Source organism: Crocodylus siamensis, chromosome 9 (assembly GCF_052110815.1).
Source record: "Crocodylus siamensis isolate JL-2025a chromosome 9, ASM5211081v1, whole genome shotgun sequence".
NCBI lineage: Eukaryota > Metazoa > Chordata > Crocodylia > Crocodylidae > Crocodylus > Crocodylus siamensis.
The window spans coordinates 40,755,061-40,770,460 of NC_143403.1; the positions used below are offsets into that span (position 1 = coordinate 40,755,061).

The following is a 15,400-nucleotide window of genomic DNA, read 5'->3' on the forward strand; positions in this document are numbered from 1 at the left end:
ATCAGGGCCCGCAGATTTAAAAATATCCAGCCCTTCCAGAAGATCCCTAACTACTTCTGCGCAGACCCAAGGCCTGGCAGTGCTATCCCCAAGATTGCCCCTACCTGTGGTGGGAGAGGTGTCCTGGTCCCTGTCCAAGAAAACAGAGGCAAAGAACTTGTTAAAAATTTTGGCTCTCTCATCTGGTATAGCCACAAGATTACCATTTGAGTCTAACAGAGGCCCTACATTACCCGGTGCCCTCTTCTTACTCACAATGTATTTGAAGAAGGACTTTTTGTTGTCCTTAATCCTGGTCGCTAGCCTAAGCTCCACCCCTGCCTTGGCCTTCCTAATGGCCCTCCTATACTCACAGGCCAAGGAGGAGTATTTCTCCTTGGTGATGGCCCCTCTCTTCCAACAGGTATACACCTTGCTTTTGGCCCTCAGGCATTCTTGAATGCCTTTGCTGAGCCATGGGGGCTTCAGAGCACTCTTACCTCCCTTCTTTCTCTCGGGGACTGTCACACTGAGCTTGGATCATACCCTTAAGGTACGAACATTCCTCATGGATTCCCATATCCTCTACCTTTTGGGCCCTCAGTGCCTCCCCCACTAATCTCCTAAGTTTGTTGAAGTTTCATAGTTTGTAGGGTCGGAAGGGACCTGAGCATATCATCTAGTCCGACCCCCTGCCATGGCAGGAAAGAATACTGGGGTCAAATGACCCCAGCAAGATGTTCATCCAACCTCCTCTTAAAAACCCCTAGGGTAGGAGCCTGCACCACTTCTCTTGGAAGCTGGTTCCAGACCCTAGCCACCCTGACTGTGAAGCAGCGCCTCCTGATATCTAACCTAAATCTACCCTCTGCCAGCTTGTGACCGTTATTCCTGGTCACTCCTGGCGGTGCTCGGGGAAACAGTGACTTCCCCAATGCCTGCTGATCCCCCCTGACTAGTTTATAACAGGCCACAAGATCCCCCCTCAGCCTTCTCTTGTGCAGGCTGAACAGATTCAGGTCCCGCAGCCTCTCCTCGTAGGGCCTGCCCTGTTGTCCCCTGATCATACGAGTGGCCCTCCTCTGGACCCTCTCCATGCTGTCCACATCCCTCTTGAAGTGCAGCGCCCAGAATTGGACACAGTACTCCAGCTGCGGCCTGGCCAGTGCCGCATAGAGGGGGAGGATCACCTCCTTGGACTTGCTCGAGATGCATCTGTGGATGCATGACAAGGTGCGGTTGGCCTTCCTGACTGCCTCTCCACACTGCCGGCCCATGTTCATCTTGGAGTCAATGATGACCCCCAGATCCCTTTCCGCCTCCGTGCTGATAAGAGGGGAGTTCCCCAACCTGTAGGTATGGTGCCGGTTGTTCCTCCCAAGGTGCATCACCTTGCACTTGTCTGTGTTGAAACCCATCCTATTCTCGTCCGCCCACCCTTGTAACCTGTCGAGGTCTGATTGTAGCCTGTTGCATCCTTCCAATGTACCCACGTCCCCTCACATCTTAGTGTCATCAGCAAATTTGAACAGGGTGCTTTTTACCCCCTCATCCAAATCACTGATGAAGATGTTGAACAGTGCGGGCCCGAGGACCGAGCCCTGCGGAACCCCACTGCCCATGTCCTTCCAGGCTGAGAAGGACCCATCCACCACCACCCTCTGGGTGCGGCCCTCCAGCCAGTTGGCGACCCATTTGACTGTGTGGGTGTCTACACCACAGCCCCCCAGTTTCTTAATGAGAACGGGGTAAGAGACAGTGTCAAAAGCTTTCCGGAAGTCCAGGAAGATTATATCCACTGCAACCCCTGCGTCTAACAATCTGGTGATCTGATCGTAAAAGGCCACCAGGTTGGTCTGACAGGACCTTCCACTGATGAACCCATGTTGGTTGCCCCTATGCATGCAGTCTCCTGCTGGCCCCTCCTGGATGTGTGTCAGCATAATTTTGTCGAACAGCTTGCCTAGGATCGAGGTGAGACTAGCCGGCCTATAGTTTCCCGGGTCCTCCTTCCTGCCTTTTTTGAAGACGGGGACCACGTTGGCCTTCTTCCAGTCTTCCGGTACCTCACCAGAGCACCACGAGTGCTCATAAAGTTGTGCCAGGGGACTTGCAATGACCTCAGCCAGTTCCTTTAGAACTCTAGGGTGGAGATCATCCGGGCCGGCTGACTTGAATACGTCCAACCCCTCCAAAAGCTCCCTAACTAAATCCTTTCTAACCCGTGGCCCATGTGTGTCTCCCCTGGGGCCCGAGGGAGGCCCAGCAGGGAAGTGGCTGTTCTCGTCCCTACTTAGGAAGACGGAGGCAAAGAAATCGTTAAACATGTTAGCTTTGCCGTCTGGTGTGACGACCAAGTTACCCATGTTGTCCTGCAAGGGCCCCACATTACCCGGGACCTTCTTTTTACCCCCTACATATTTAAAAAAAGACTTCTTATTGTCCTTAATCTGGGAAGCTAGTCCCAGTTCCATCTCTGCCTTGGCCTTCCTAACTGCCCCCCTACATCCCCGAGCAACTACAGAATAGTCCTCCCTGGCGATGACCCCTTCTTTCCATTGAGTATAAGCCTCCTTTTTAGCAAGGAGACATTCCCGGATGCTTTTGGTGAGCTACAGAGGCTTGTGTGCTCTCCTGCTCCCTTTGCTCCTCGTTGGGATTACCTTCCTTTGGGCTTGGAGGATCGTCTCCTTAAGGAGCAACCACTCTCCTTGGACACCTGGCTCCCCTCCCCCCCAGGACCTCAGCGCTTCTCCAACTATCCTCCTTAGTTGGCCCTTCTGAAGTCAGGGGCTTTAGTCTTGGTATAAGCCCTCAACACCCTGTGCTGGATGGTGAATTCCAGCAGACGATGATCACTGTCACCTGGGTGGTCAAGGACCTGCAGTCCCCTCACCAGGTCATCCCCAGTGGCCAAGACCAGATCCAGCAAGGCATCTCCCCTAGTGGGGCTGTGCACCTCCTGGAGGTCCTGTATTTCAGCTAGGAACCTACATGAACGGTCAGACCTAGCTGACTGCTCCTCCCAGCAGATATCTGGGTAGTTTAGGTCCCCCATGACAATGACATCCCTAGACCCAACTGCCTCCATAAGCTGTATTGAGAAATCCTGGTCCAGCTCAACCCCTTGGTAGGGTGGTCTATAGTATACACACACCGTAAGATCCCTTTTGCCTTGTCCCCCTTGAAGTTTGACCCATAGTGCCTCTGCCCCAAAGCTAATTCTTGATGATGTTAGTTGCTCTTTGACATAGAGGGCAAACCCCCTGCCTTTCCTCCCAGTCCTGTCCCTTCTATGTAGTGTGTATCCCTGAATGCCCACTGCTCAGTCATGGGTAGGATCCCACCAGGTTGATACGCTCTAGCTTGTCTTATACACGGGACCAGATGATCTAATGGTTTATTTTGGCTTTAAATTCTACAAATTTATGAACAATCAGGAGGAAGTTGGCATCTCTGTAGTCAGGTTCTCCTTGAAGGACTGAGCCTCATAGGCATCCTTCTGCTGGAGATGGAAGGATAAAATAGCTGCCCTGCTTCCAGTGCCTTCTCCTTGACATGCTGTTGCTGCAAGAAGCAAAGCACTCATTTGCATCATCAAATGCTGATAAATGGAACTAGCAGGCCAAGCCTTATAACATAGGCACCCAAATTTCACACAGCTAAGGAGCACTCTTGCAGCATTCCAGGAGCCTGGTAAGGAAGCAGGCAGTCCCAAGCTTCCTCTGTAACAGTGGTTTTCAAACTTCCTAAAGTCATGGAACCCTTTCATAGTACTTCTGCTGCTGCAGAACCCCTACCCTAGCCGTAAGACTGATATGAAGCCAGGAGACCCAATTCAGAAATGACTCTGCATCCCCTCCCAACCTACTCTGCAATAATCCCCAATCTCTTTGCAGAACCCCTGATGACCTACAGCTTGAAAACCAAACTATGTACTATGCTTTGTAACATGGGTGGAAGTGCAACTAACATGAAGTGGTGGCTTGGATCAAGATGGGAAATTGCATAAAAGGCTAGCTAGTCTCTAGCTGTTTGAATCAAGCCTGGGACACGTGGTCTTCATGGGCTGGCTACAAATGGAGACCTATACACTGTGACACGTAGTCCATCTAGGCTGGAGACTTAGCAGAAAAGGAAGCATGGTGTAAGACTATGCATGACCTCAGCTCCTGCTTCTCTACTGAAGATGAGGGTAACTGCAAACTATGTGAGCATTCACAGCGCACATTTCAGGGATCCCAAGACACTGATGCTATGAGAAGCTAGAGAGACTCACCGAATCTATCCTTGTAACAGTACAAGTGCATACACTTGCTATTTGAAGGCAGGTGAGATAATGTCTTTTCCATCTGGTTTCCAGGAAAAGAGTTTTTTCCTGTTGATTCAGTAGGAATGCCAGACATCAGCTGAAAGTTCACAATTCCATTCATCAACAGTGACTTTGTTTTTTCCCCTGCTGATATCCTGGTGACCAACTGGCACAACTCTCTTGTAGATTTCCCAGTAGGGAAGCATATCTCTTGCAACTTATGTGAATGCAAGTGTCACTATTACAGGTGGACGAAAGTAAATAGCCACTTGACTGATCTCTCTCTCTCTTTTTTTTTTTTAAATAAAAGATGGGAGTCTGATTTTCTTGCAATACCTGAGCTACGCACAGTAATTCCACCTACCTACTTATTTTTAATGCTGCTAATGTCATACTATCTAGGTGTCAAGGACTAGAGTTAAAAAGCCACAGCATGATTGGATCTTTTCAGTTACAGCTAAAGAGGTAGAAAAGTACAACAGAGACACTAGACACCAAAACGCAGACATATGGCTTAACACACAGATCAACTACAGCCGGCACATGGCTTACCAAATAGCAAGCAGGAGCAGGACTGCCAACCCTAGTGCTCATATATCCTCAACACAGTTCCTAAGAGCCATGAGCATGCTTTAAAAACACGAGATTTAAAAGGTAAACAAAATTAGCCCTTCTTGAATCTCTGGATATGTTCAGATGATAGTTTTCAAGCTTTTCTTCACAACCACAGAACAACTAAAAAGATGTCTTCTATTCATGTGACCGCAGAAGCTAGTGCTGCCATAGGTCCTTGGCTAGTATGAAAAGTTTAGTAGAGCCAGATAATTATTGGAGTACATGCAAAGTCTAACAAGGTTTTATGAGCTTTGGTCTGCTTCTCCTCTTTGGATACTTTCTAAGGATTTTCCTCCAAGGCTAAGAATTCTCTCAGTAAACTCTACAAAGTTTGAAGACTTTACACAGGTCAAAAGATCAGATTTAATCTGTAACAACCTTGGAAGTATTTACTTGCACATTTCATGCCTGTGGGAAACTGTTCATAAAATGCATTACATTTTTTGTCCATCAAACCCCGAGGTTTCCATCTTAACAATCCACTGTCCTTTACTTTCTTTCCTCTGGGTTTCCCAGATATAACCACATCCACTTTCCTATGAAGGATTCTGGATGATGCAATCTAATAAGAAACTTCCCACATTAAGTAGTATTAGCATTAGAAATAAGGGGACAATCAAAACACTCTCTGCACATATTAATACACTGAAATAGACACCTCAGAATTAAAAAAAGAAAATATGTAAGCAAGAGAAAAAGGCACAACACTGAATTATGAGGCCAGAGACCAGAATAACTCAGCTCCCCCACTCCCTTGCCCTCCCCCACAAACATTCAAAGCCCAGGAAGGTCTAGATCTGGAAACAAAAGCATAATCCAAAACTCTGGCAACTGCTGCTTTATAAATATGTTGCAGACAGACAGGTTGTTGGCACTCAAAATGCTGGCCCAGTCTCAAAATCACCGCATCCCAAAATGCCACGGACAAAATTTATGCATGGGCACCAAAATTACCTGTAATCACTTTTCTCACTGTCTCTCTAGATGGCTTTGGCCATGACAGTGTTGCTGTACATCAATAAACAAAGCACAGCCCATGAACAAACGTGCCTATCAGAAGTCTGAACCACGGCTGTAACACAAAAGGAGCAGCACCAAATATATCATGTTTCATGACCAAGAAGATTGAGACGCCTCCTCCAATCACCTCAGCAACTTGCGCTTAGGTCTTTACACTCTGATCTGTTTCTTATTACCTTCATGAGAAGTAAAACAGATGTCTGGGGCAGTTTTCTCACATTCTAGAGTTGGAGCAGGATTTAAGAAGTACTTTTAAAATATAAAAGCCCAAAGGCAGCAATAAAACTCCAGCTGCAACTACCTCTTCGGGCTGGGTGAGGGCAACGGCTTCCTTTTGTGAGGCATGCTCCATTCTTCTGTCCATTCCCCGGCTGCACAGCAGCAGCCCAGCCTGCTTCCATGATTGACTCCTCCCCAGAGTCCTATTCACACCCTCTGCTCCATCAACTCTGACCTCTTTCAGGAAGCAACTTCTTCAGAACAGGTATTAAACACTCCCAGCTGGAGTTTCCACAGTACCTTCCTAAGGGCCTCCAATGCACATTCCCCTAAGCCTCACAATATCCCTGCTGCATTAAGGTCAAACAGATGTTAAACTCCAAAGCACAAGGGAGCATCTGCCTCCTGGGCACCCCTCTGTAGATCACGCTCCCAGCCAGCCACAGTTTGTTTGCTTTCTTGGTGCTTAACAAGCACCTACTTTAAATCCTGCCTCTTCTAGCTCATTCCTTTCACATCCCCTTGTGTCTTCCCCCTCATAACTGAACAGGTCTTGTGAGATACCACTGACTGATGTCTTTCAAGATTGTACTGGACCCTGGAGCAAACTCCACACAGCAGAGATGAACATCACCAATATGACTAATATTTCCCCAACACCAGACCACTGTCCCTCCTACAAAAGGCAGAAATCACAGCTGTATTGACCTCAATGAAAGTAGGATCTTACCTAGTATAACTGTCTACACAGAGTGAAATGTACCACCCAGACCAAGACTCAGTCTGAACAGCTGGAAAGCACATGTGGATGGATAGACAGATGTATCTTGCAGTTTTTTTGCTGTGGTTCCAATAGGAGCCAGAATGAGTCACCCAATAAGACTTCCGCTTCTCTGATGCTCTTGTTGGATATTGGGGAGATGTTGGTCTTTATTTCCTGTGATATAAAAGCACCCTCCGATTTACTAAAATCCTAGAAGTGCTTCAACCAAGCAGTGGGTAAAGCATCACCAGCTGACTGAACTCACTTGGCTTTTCAAATAGCCTTCATAAATGCCATACACAGCACTTCTGACCTTAGGGGGACAACCCTGCACCAAAGTAAAACATTTCATATGGCATTTTACTGAAGATATCCAAAGCCAAGATGGTGAATATACCCAGTGGAAGATGAGGGCTAGCACATCTTTGACAGCTACCCACCATCACTTAAGATTCATCTTCAGCATACAGCAGTTCAGAAGAGGCCTCTTCTGACTATAATTCAAGGGAAAGCCCATGCGAACACTCCTCAAAGTGGATTTTAACTCCTGATTTGTGGTAAATACAACTGTCTAGGTACAAATGAAGGGAGAAACTCCCTGAGAAAGAGAATCTTTCACTAAGCTCTAAGCAAAATGAGTAACTTTAAGGTCAAGAAAGAGGAAGGAGGCCATATCTGTGCTTAAAACAGGTACCTGTCCTGTGGTGGTAAGTGCCTGCACGTCCACATGAACATGCTAAAGCAGGCTGCTCCACCCCTGGCCCACGGGCCCAATGCTGCCCGAGGAAGCACGGTGTCCAGCCAACAGGGCTTCCCACGGGCTGGGAAGGCTGGCAGTGGCAATGAGCACTGCCACCTCCGGTGCCAAGTCCCCAAGCCCTGCGGGGCCAGGCCTCGCCCGCTTCCCCGCACGGCGGGACCAGGCCACACGCCACTCCCCTCCACACCCGTTGGGCCGGGCCTGGCGCGGGGTCCGAGCCGCGGCCACGCCGGGCCCTGCCCATCCAGCCTGCGGGGCCCAAAGGTAGAGCACGGCCGCCGCCAAGGGCCGTCCCCGCACGTGCGCGAGCAGGGAGCGGCCTGGGCTCTGGGACAACGATCAGTGCCGGGCGACGAGTGCCCGCTGTCGCTCAGCTCAGCACCGTCCCGCGGCCCTGGCTCCTCGCGGGCCCGAGCTCCCTCCTCGGGCCGCTCCACAGCTGCGCACGGACGGGGACCAGCACGCTTGGCTCGGCTTGCCCGGGCCCCGGCCCGCGCCCGGCTCCGCCAGCAGCACCCGCGCCGGGACCCGACCCCGCACTCACCGCCCGCCGCAGCCGCCGACGCCCCGGTGCATTCTGGGAGTTGTAGTGCAGCCCCCGCCGCCTTCCCCCGGGGCTAACAGGCCGCGCTTGTCATTGCCGCGGCCGCGCCCCTGACCTTTGGGCTTCGTGGAGCAACGACCGGGGCAGGTGTTTTGGGGGGGGGGGTTGAACTACAACTCCCAGGATGCCCCGCACGTCGCTGATCACGTGCGCAGAACCCTTGCAGCGGCGCTCACTCCCTGCCGGTCTCGCGGCTTCCAGAGGCGGCTGGAGGGTCGGTGGCCTCGAGGGCAGTGCAGTGTCGCGGCCGGAGCAGGGGGCTGTAGAGGCGCCCCCGGGCCGCGCCCGTCTCGCCCACACCAGAAGCCCCTGGGCCCGTCTCAGGGCAGGTCCCCGCGAGGCTGAAACCGCTCTCTTGCTGCCGGCGGCGGAGGCGAGAGGGTCGGGGACCCGAAGGGGCTCTGTCCCACAGACCCAAGCTGCGGCACCCGGTCTCGGGTCAGCTCTGGCTGCGGCCGTGTTAATTGCTGCTACTCCCCCCCCGCTCGTCCCGAGCGCCTCCGCCGGCGGGTGCCCCTGGGGCTTTGCCATTGCCCTCGCCTCGTGCCCGCGCTGGCCGTGGTGCCGGGGCAACTAACGGGACGCCGAGGGAAAGTCTCGCCCGGGAGCGGGGCCAACTCGTGACTCGGCCTCTACTCCTGGGGAGATCCGCTCTGAACACAGGGCCGGGAATAGGGACCAGCTCGGTCTCTTGCAGCTACCGCGGCTGAGGCCGGGGAAGTCCCCAGCCGCAGCGCGGCCAGCCCCGGTCGCGAGGGGCGCGGGCTGGGGCCGGGGCTGGAGCCAGACGCGCTGCAGCCCTGGGAGGGTCGCGCCGGGGGCAGCGCTGAGGCGCGGAGCGGTTCCTACGCAGACAGCGCCGCTGGGTCCCCGCAGCCCGGGACAGCCGTCCGGCTCCGCAATGCGCTATGGGACACGAGTCCCCAGTCGCTCACACCTCCGCCGAGCTTAAAGCAGCACAAAGGCCCGCGGACAGCAAGGCCCGGCAGTCCCTGCGCGCCCCCGGGGGCCGACGGGAGCTGTAGTCCCCGGGCAGGGGGCGCTGCGGCTGGCGGGGTGGGTCTCAGCCCCGAGTGCACCACAACTCCCAGCCGCCCCTGCGTCCCCCCCCAGTGCAATCTCGGCAGGCTGCTGGCGCTGGGGCGGCTCCGGCTGGAGCGGGGATGCAATTGTCGGGGGCGGGTGAAAAGGCAGCGGCTTTGTGGCGGAGCAGAGAGGAGCTGGGATCGGGATCGGGGCGGCGGTTCCCCACCGCGCCGCGCCCTGCAGGATGCCCAGCTCGGGCTTCCCGAGCGCACCCAGGTAGCAAGCGAGCAGGTACATCCTTTCAGGGCGCGATGAGTGCGGGGGCTGCTGGGTGGGAGCCGCGCCGAGCCGCCGGGCGATCCCCTCGGAGCCCCGCAGCCGCCCTCGCCGCGCCCGGGCTGTGGAGCGGGAGCGCCCCACGCGGGACCCGCGAGTCTCGGCGGCAGACGGTGCTTTCGCGGCTGCCTGTGGGGCCCATTACAAGCCCCTGCCCTGCGGCGCGGGGCCTCCTCCGACCGCCTGCCGGCCTTGTCAGGGGGCCTTCTCCGCCCTCCTGCCCTTGCTGCCAGGCTGCCTGTGGGCACGGCGGGGCTGCCCTTGCCGAGGCTCTGGACGTGCCTCCAGGAGAGGTTAGGCGCGGGAGCGTGGCCCGGCAGCCGCAGGGAGAAGGGGCTGTCAGCAAGGGCCCTGGAGGAGGAGGGGGCTGTTCCAGGTCTTGCATGGGACGGCTGCAGGCTGAGCCCTGGGGAGCAGAGTTGCTGGCTCCTTCGTCTTCCTCGCTGCAGTGTGTCCAGCCACTTTGGTACTCAGGTTGCTCAACTGCCCAGTCATTTGGCCGTGGCTCCCCGCTTGGCCTGGGCTGCGGGGTCTTCCTAGCCAATGCCTCCCTGAGGCTGGGGAAGGCTGCGCCATGGGCATTATTTGGCTTTGGTAGTTCATTTTGCAGAAGCAGGACAGGACACTTTGTAGAAGCAGGTTTCCCTGGTTTACCTGCAGCAGGTGAGGTGAGGGTGTCATGTCTCTGCTGTGTCAAGGTTGACACACAAGTGATGTAGAGTTCAGATTTTGGCTTGCATGGGACGGCTGGAAAAGGGATGATCCTGCCTCAGGCAGGGGGCTGAACTAGATGAGCTCTAGAGCTCCCCTCCAGCCCTGCTCCCTGGGATTCCATTACAAGCCAGAAGGGAATCCTGTTCTAAAAGCGGAGTTGGCCAAGCTGTAGAGAAAGCTATCCCCCACCAAAAAAAATAAAAATAAAGGTGAGAAGTTTGCCAGCAAGAGTCAGTTGTTCTTGGAACCTGGCAAGCAGCTTTGCAGAGCAAAGAGTGCTCTTCTCTGTGCTGTGGAAGGTGCTCTTCTCAAAGTTGTCTCTCAAAGCTTTAGCGGTGTCTCTCTTGTTCTGAATTTGGTAGCAGGGCTCTAGAGAGAGCCCAGGCCCATGTGTGTGCATAAAGCCTAAAAGACAAGCTCAAAAATGTGCTTCAGTGCAGGTGATGGGACTTGAGTTCACCAGCAAGACAAATAACTGAGCTGACCAGGCAGAGACATGAACTGTACAAAGTTGGGTTTTTGGGGCACTTAACCTCAGGCTCAAAACTACAAGTTCTGCCTTCTGACCGTGTTTTAGCCCGCTCTCCAGGATTGATGTCTGGCTCCTCTCTTCTGCTTGAGCTTCATGAAAGTCATGTATGTGAAAGTGTGCAGGATGTGGTAGCACTCTGAGGTTGTGTACACCTCACGTACTGCCCAGCTCCCTGCAATAGATTGTACTAAGGCTTTATTTTGAAGCATTCTTGGATAGTAGTATTCTGAATCGCAACCAAGGATTTCAGGGCCTGCTGAGTCTGCAGTACCCTAACTAGATGCTAGTGTGATGAGTGAGTGGGTGCTGAGCTGCTTGAGAAATCATGACCTTATTGTCAGCCCTGCTGTATGTAAATGGAGCTGAGTTGCCTGCAGAGGAAGAGTTAAACTGAGCAGACAGGAGGCTGGGCAAAGGTTTTTGCACTGGAAAGCATGGTGCGGTGCAAAGGAAGGTATAATCTGAGATGGTGACAAAGGATAGTGCAGCTAGTTTGAGGGGGCGATGGGGTCTCATTTTACAGACTCTGCTCCTACTTCCCTATCTCTGTTTCCTAAATCAAACAAGAAGGAGAAAAAAGACTTGCAGAAGTCATAGCCAATTAGCAGAGTCGGCTGCAGTGGTCAGAGGCACTGATGGGGAAGCACAACTTAAAAGCTATGTAGCGTGCAGGAGTGAGCTGTCTTTATCAGAGCCAGATGTTCTGACTGCAAGCAGTGACTGTTTTCATAGATTCACAGAGTCGAAAGGGACCTCAGTGGGTCATCCAGTCCGATTCCCCTGCCCCTGGCAGGCAAGAAAAGGGTCACCAACCCTGGAGTCATGTGATCCCAGCCAGGTACCTGTCTAGTCTCCTCTTGAAGACCCCCAAGGATGGGGCAAGCACCACCTCGCTTGGGAGCCCATTCTGGATTCTGGCAACCCTTACTGTGAAAAACTTTCTCCTAATGTCCAGCCTAAACCTTCTGTCCAGTAGCTTATGGCCATTGTCCCTTGTCATTCCAGGGGGTGCCCTGATGAACAGATAGTCTCCTACTTCACATTGCTTTCCCCTTATGAATTTGTATGCTGCTGCAAGGTCCCCTCAGCTTTCTCTTGGAGAGGCTGAAGAGGTTAAGGTCCTTTAGCCTTTCCTTGTAGGGGCTTCTCTGAAGGCCTCTAATTGGGCAAGTGGTCCTTCTTTGGACCCTCTCCAGGTTGTCTGCATCCCACCTGAATGGTGGCGTCCAGAACTGGACACAGTACTCCAGCTGCTGTTTGACCAGTGCCGCACAGAGGGGGAGAATCACTTCCCTGGACCTGTTTGAAGCACCTACGGATGCACAACAAGGTCTGCCAACTACTTCATTGCATTGATGACTTGTGTTCATCTGGAGTCAACAGTGACTCCAACAGTGACTGTTGGGGGTAGGGGAGACGGAAACTGTTAAGCTTGTAATCTGAGACTGGAGAGACTTCTGTCAGTTAGGTTAGTTGCAATCCTCTGTCTGTCTCTGTCCTTTTACTACTTCTCTTTGTTGCTGACAGTATTTGCTGTTCCTGATGTTGCACTGCATCTGCCTGTCACAAATGCCTTCATCTTGATCAAATTTACAAGGATCAAATGGAAAAGAGAGCCCTCACAATGCGATTCAATTGCCAGAGCCTCAGATAAGGGGGAGGCGGTGCTGTTGCAAGCAATAATGTTGAGATCTACGCTCCAATGTTGTCAGTGTAATAGGTTCAAAATTGGCAGTTTCCCAGCTTTATTAAAGTTTCCTGACTAGCCAAGGTGATGGAAATGGTTGGCCTATGCCCACTGCTGTTAATTAGAAAGACATTAATTAGAAAGACAGGCGTGTGGGGTATGGTTTCAGGGTGAAACGCTCTGTGTTGTGCTAGTTTCTATCCTTTGCACAAATGTATCCTGCTGTTTCCTCTGTGTAGAGACCTCCATCTCAGCTACAGGAGCCCTGCATATGGGAGAATCCTGTCTGGAAAGGCATTTCCTGTAGCCATAGCTCTGCCTGGGGCTCCTATATTTTCAGAATACAGTAAATGCACTGAGCCTCATGCCCCCAAGGAACAGGAACAGTAATAGCTTTGTCTTGCATTGGGATCAACTGCATAGCACAGTGACTTGCTGAAGATCAGATGGTAAGTCAGTGGCCATCAGCAGTAAGACTTGGAGTTTGAATCTGACCTATCCAGCTGTTGAAGGGATGGTTTCTGTGCTGGTCAGCTAAAGTGATGTGTATTTCAGCCCACTGCTGCTCGGGGCCACTTTCTTTTGTGGTGTCACTTCTTGGATGAACCATAGCTGCCTGCCTTACTGAATTGATTGGTACCCCACTGTCTGCAGATTTTTGCTGGCAATGGCATTGGGCAGGGTGCAGTTGAGTGAGTTGCAGGTGCCTCAGATCCTCCATGACTGGCAGTCTGAGGTGAAGCGGGAGCCATCTTGTAAGCTCGCACATTTGCTCTTGAACTCTTGGTGATCAAGTGAAAGAGAGCCTGCAATGTTGGTCTTGCGGGACTTTCTTAGACTGATAAGCTCTGGACCTTTTGGGCTTCTAAACAGCTGCATATGGTCTCAGGGCTGAAACCAGCATCCATATCAATTTTGCTTCTCTAACAGACTGCTAAAAGCTCTCAAAGGGTGGCAGCTTTGTGGGGGGGAAGGGGAGGGGAGGGGGTTAGGAGCTAGGAGTGTTAATAACAGCTGGGCAACTTTAGATATATGTTGCCTGGGTCCTAGTAGGTCAACAGTTATGATGGTGGCACATGATGCAGTCCTATCTCTCTAGATGTACACAAGAAACTGTGGCTAGAAATGTCATTTCTAGACCGTGTAACTGGCATAGCATTAAACACTATTTGACCTGATAGTCTTCTAGTGAAGACCAGCCTGCAAAACATTTTCAAGTTGGGACTTCTTTCCCCATAAGGATCTGGGAGAGAAATAAGGAATGTGTAAGTGAAGTGTGATGCTTTGGTAAGTTGGAAGTAATGCAGAGAACAGAACTCTGCTAGCTTGGCTGCTGGTTTAATGTCATGTTGCCTTCCAGCAGTCTCTTGCTGCAGTATCAGACAGCATATGTAAGCTGAGTGAGCTGGGTTGGTCATAGCTTTTAGGACCAAAATGGGCCACTGCAGCAGTCTTCCCTGTTCCTGTGCATGTGACACCAGAAAGGGTTCCTGCATGGGTGAACTTTGGTTATTATTATCAAGCAGTGAATTATGCTGTTTTAGGGTGCTATGCAAATCTGATGCATTGGACTTTGCCATACTCCTTGAGCACATACTACTTTCCCCATGTCCCCCCGAAACAAAACAACTCAATGTGACCCATGACACACAGCATGCCATTTTACAGCCTTGTGTGCTACTGCAGTAGGATTGTTTTAATGGCGTGTATAGTGCCATTCCTCCACATAACTATTTGCTTTCTGGTTATGTACCATTCCCATTATGAGTCTTTCAGTGGAAGTGATGGAAGGTCCATTACTCAGTCAAAGCATAAAACCCCCCCCCAAACAAACAAAAGTACAGCAGGGAATAATCCTGTGGTTCAGGGGGCTAAAATACAGGCCCTCAAGTCTCTCTGTCTCTAAAGTGTGTTAGCAAGGTCCTGTACAGCTTTCAGGACATAGGAACAAGCACACAGTCTCTCCTGTAGTCATCAGTGGAGGGCTATTAAATCATAGGGATAAGGATGATCCTGCCTAAAGCAGGCGGTTGGACTAGATAACCTCTGGAGGTACTTTCCAGCCATGCTTCTCTCCAATTCTGTGAGAAGTCTCATATAAGGGAATCCCTGTGCAAGGGATCAGGGTTTCTGGATGCCTCGTATCATTCTTATGGCAAAAGCAGGCAGTGCATTTACAGTGAAGCAACAAGTCAAACATGAATACTGAATGTAGATTAGCCAAAGGATTGGACTCAAACTTGCAGTCTATTGCACAGCAAATTTGCTCTAGCATAGAGAAGGTGCTGGCCACCATTCATGTCTCAGTTAGCAAGGTGCTGAAGTAAGTTCTGGGGACTTCTGTACTTTTGTGGCCCAAGTGGGTTCTCTTACCACTTCTCTTGCTAACAGATTAAGGCAGTGGAGAATCTTTTGGGAAGTCAAATGTAAGTTCTGCTTATGTCCTTGATCCTGAAGCCACATTGTAGCTTGAACTTGTGTCCATGAGTATTCCCCTCTTAGCTAAGTGGAGGAGTAAAGGTATGGCCATTCTTAAGTGCCTGCAAGGTTATAGGTCATAGGACCAGGTCCCAATGGTCAGCATATCCCAATGCACCAACACATGCCCAGCCATGGTGGTGACCTAGGCAGCAAATCCATGCTGAAGCGGGCTATGTTATCTGAGCTTTCTTTCCATTCTTGGATGTTTAGTGTCAGCGCACAAGTAAGATCTATTGATAAGCAGAGGTAGGACTGTGGGTGGGCGAGCAATCTAGCATTGCTGCTTGCTTCCTGCTCTCTGGTTAATTGGGATTCTGTTCCCTGAAGCTGCCTGGCTTGAAATTGGATCCCT

General features: G+C 51.6%; 2 protein-coding genes across 16 annotated transcripts in view; one reads left to right on the plus strand and one right to left on the minus strand.

Moving 5' to 3' along the window:
• Positions 1-9,225, minus strand: part of FCSK (fucose kinase) — a 46,076-nt gene extending 36,851 nt beyond the window's left edge. For 2 of the 12 annotated variants that reach the window (XM_090062915.1, XM_090062910.1), the window contains exon 1: positions 6,228-6,306. In XM_090062915.1, the coding sequence (XP_089919041.1) occupies positions 6,228-6,290 (63 nt within the window). In that variant the 5' untranslated portion in view covers positions 6,291-6,306. The other 10 variants (XM_090062911.1, XM_090062902.1, XM_090062908.1 and 7 more) reach the window with 9 other exon arrangements.
• Positions 9,226-9,394: 169 nt separating this feature from the next.
• ST3GAL2 (ST3 beta-galactoside alpha-2,3-sialyltransferase 2) overlaps positions 9,395-15,400 on the plus strand; it is a 113,736-nt gene continuing 107,730 nt past the window's right edge. For 2 of the 4 annotated variants that reach the window (XM_090061979.1, XM_090061980.1), the window contains exon 1: positions 9,395-9,589. The gene's annotated coding sequence lies outside the window, so the exon portion shown is untranslated. The remainder of the gene's footprint in view (positions 9,590-15,400) is intronic. The other 2 variants (XM_090061982.1, XM_090061983.1) reach the window with 1 other exon arrangement.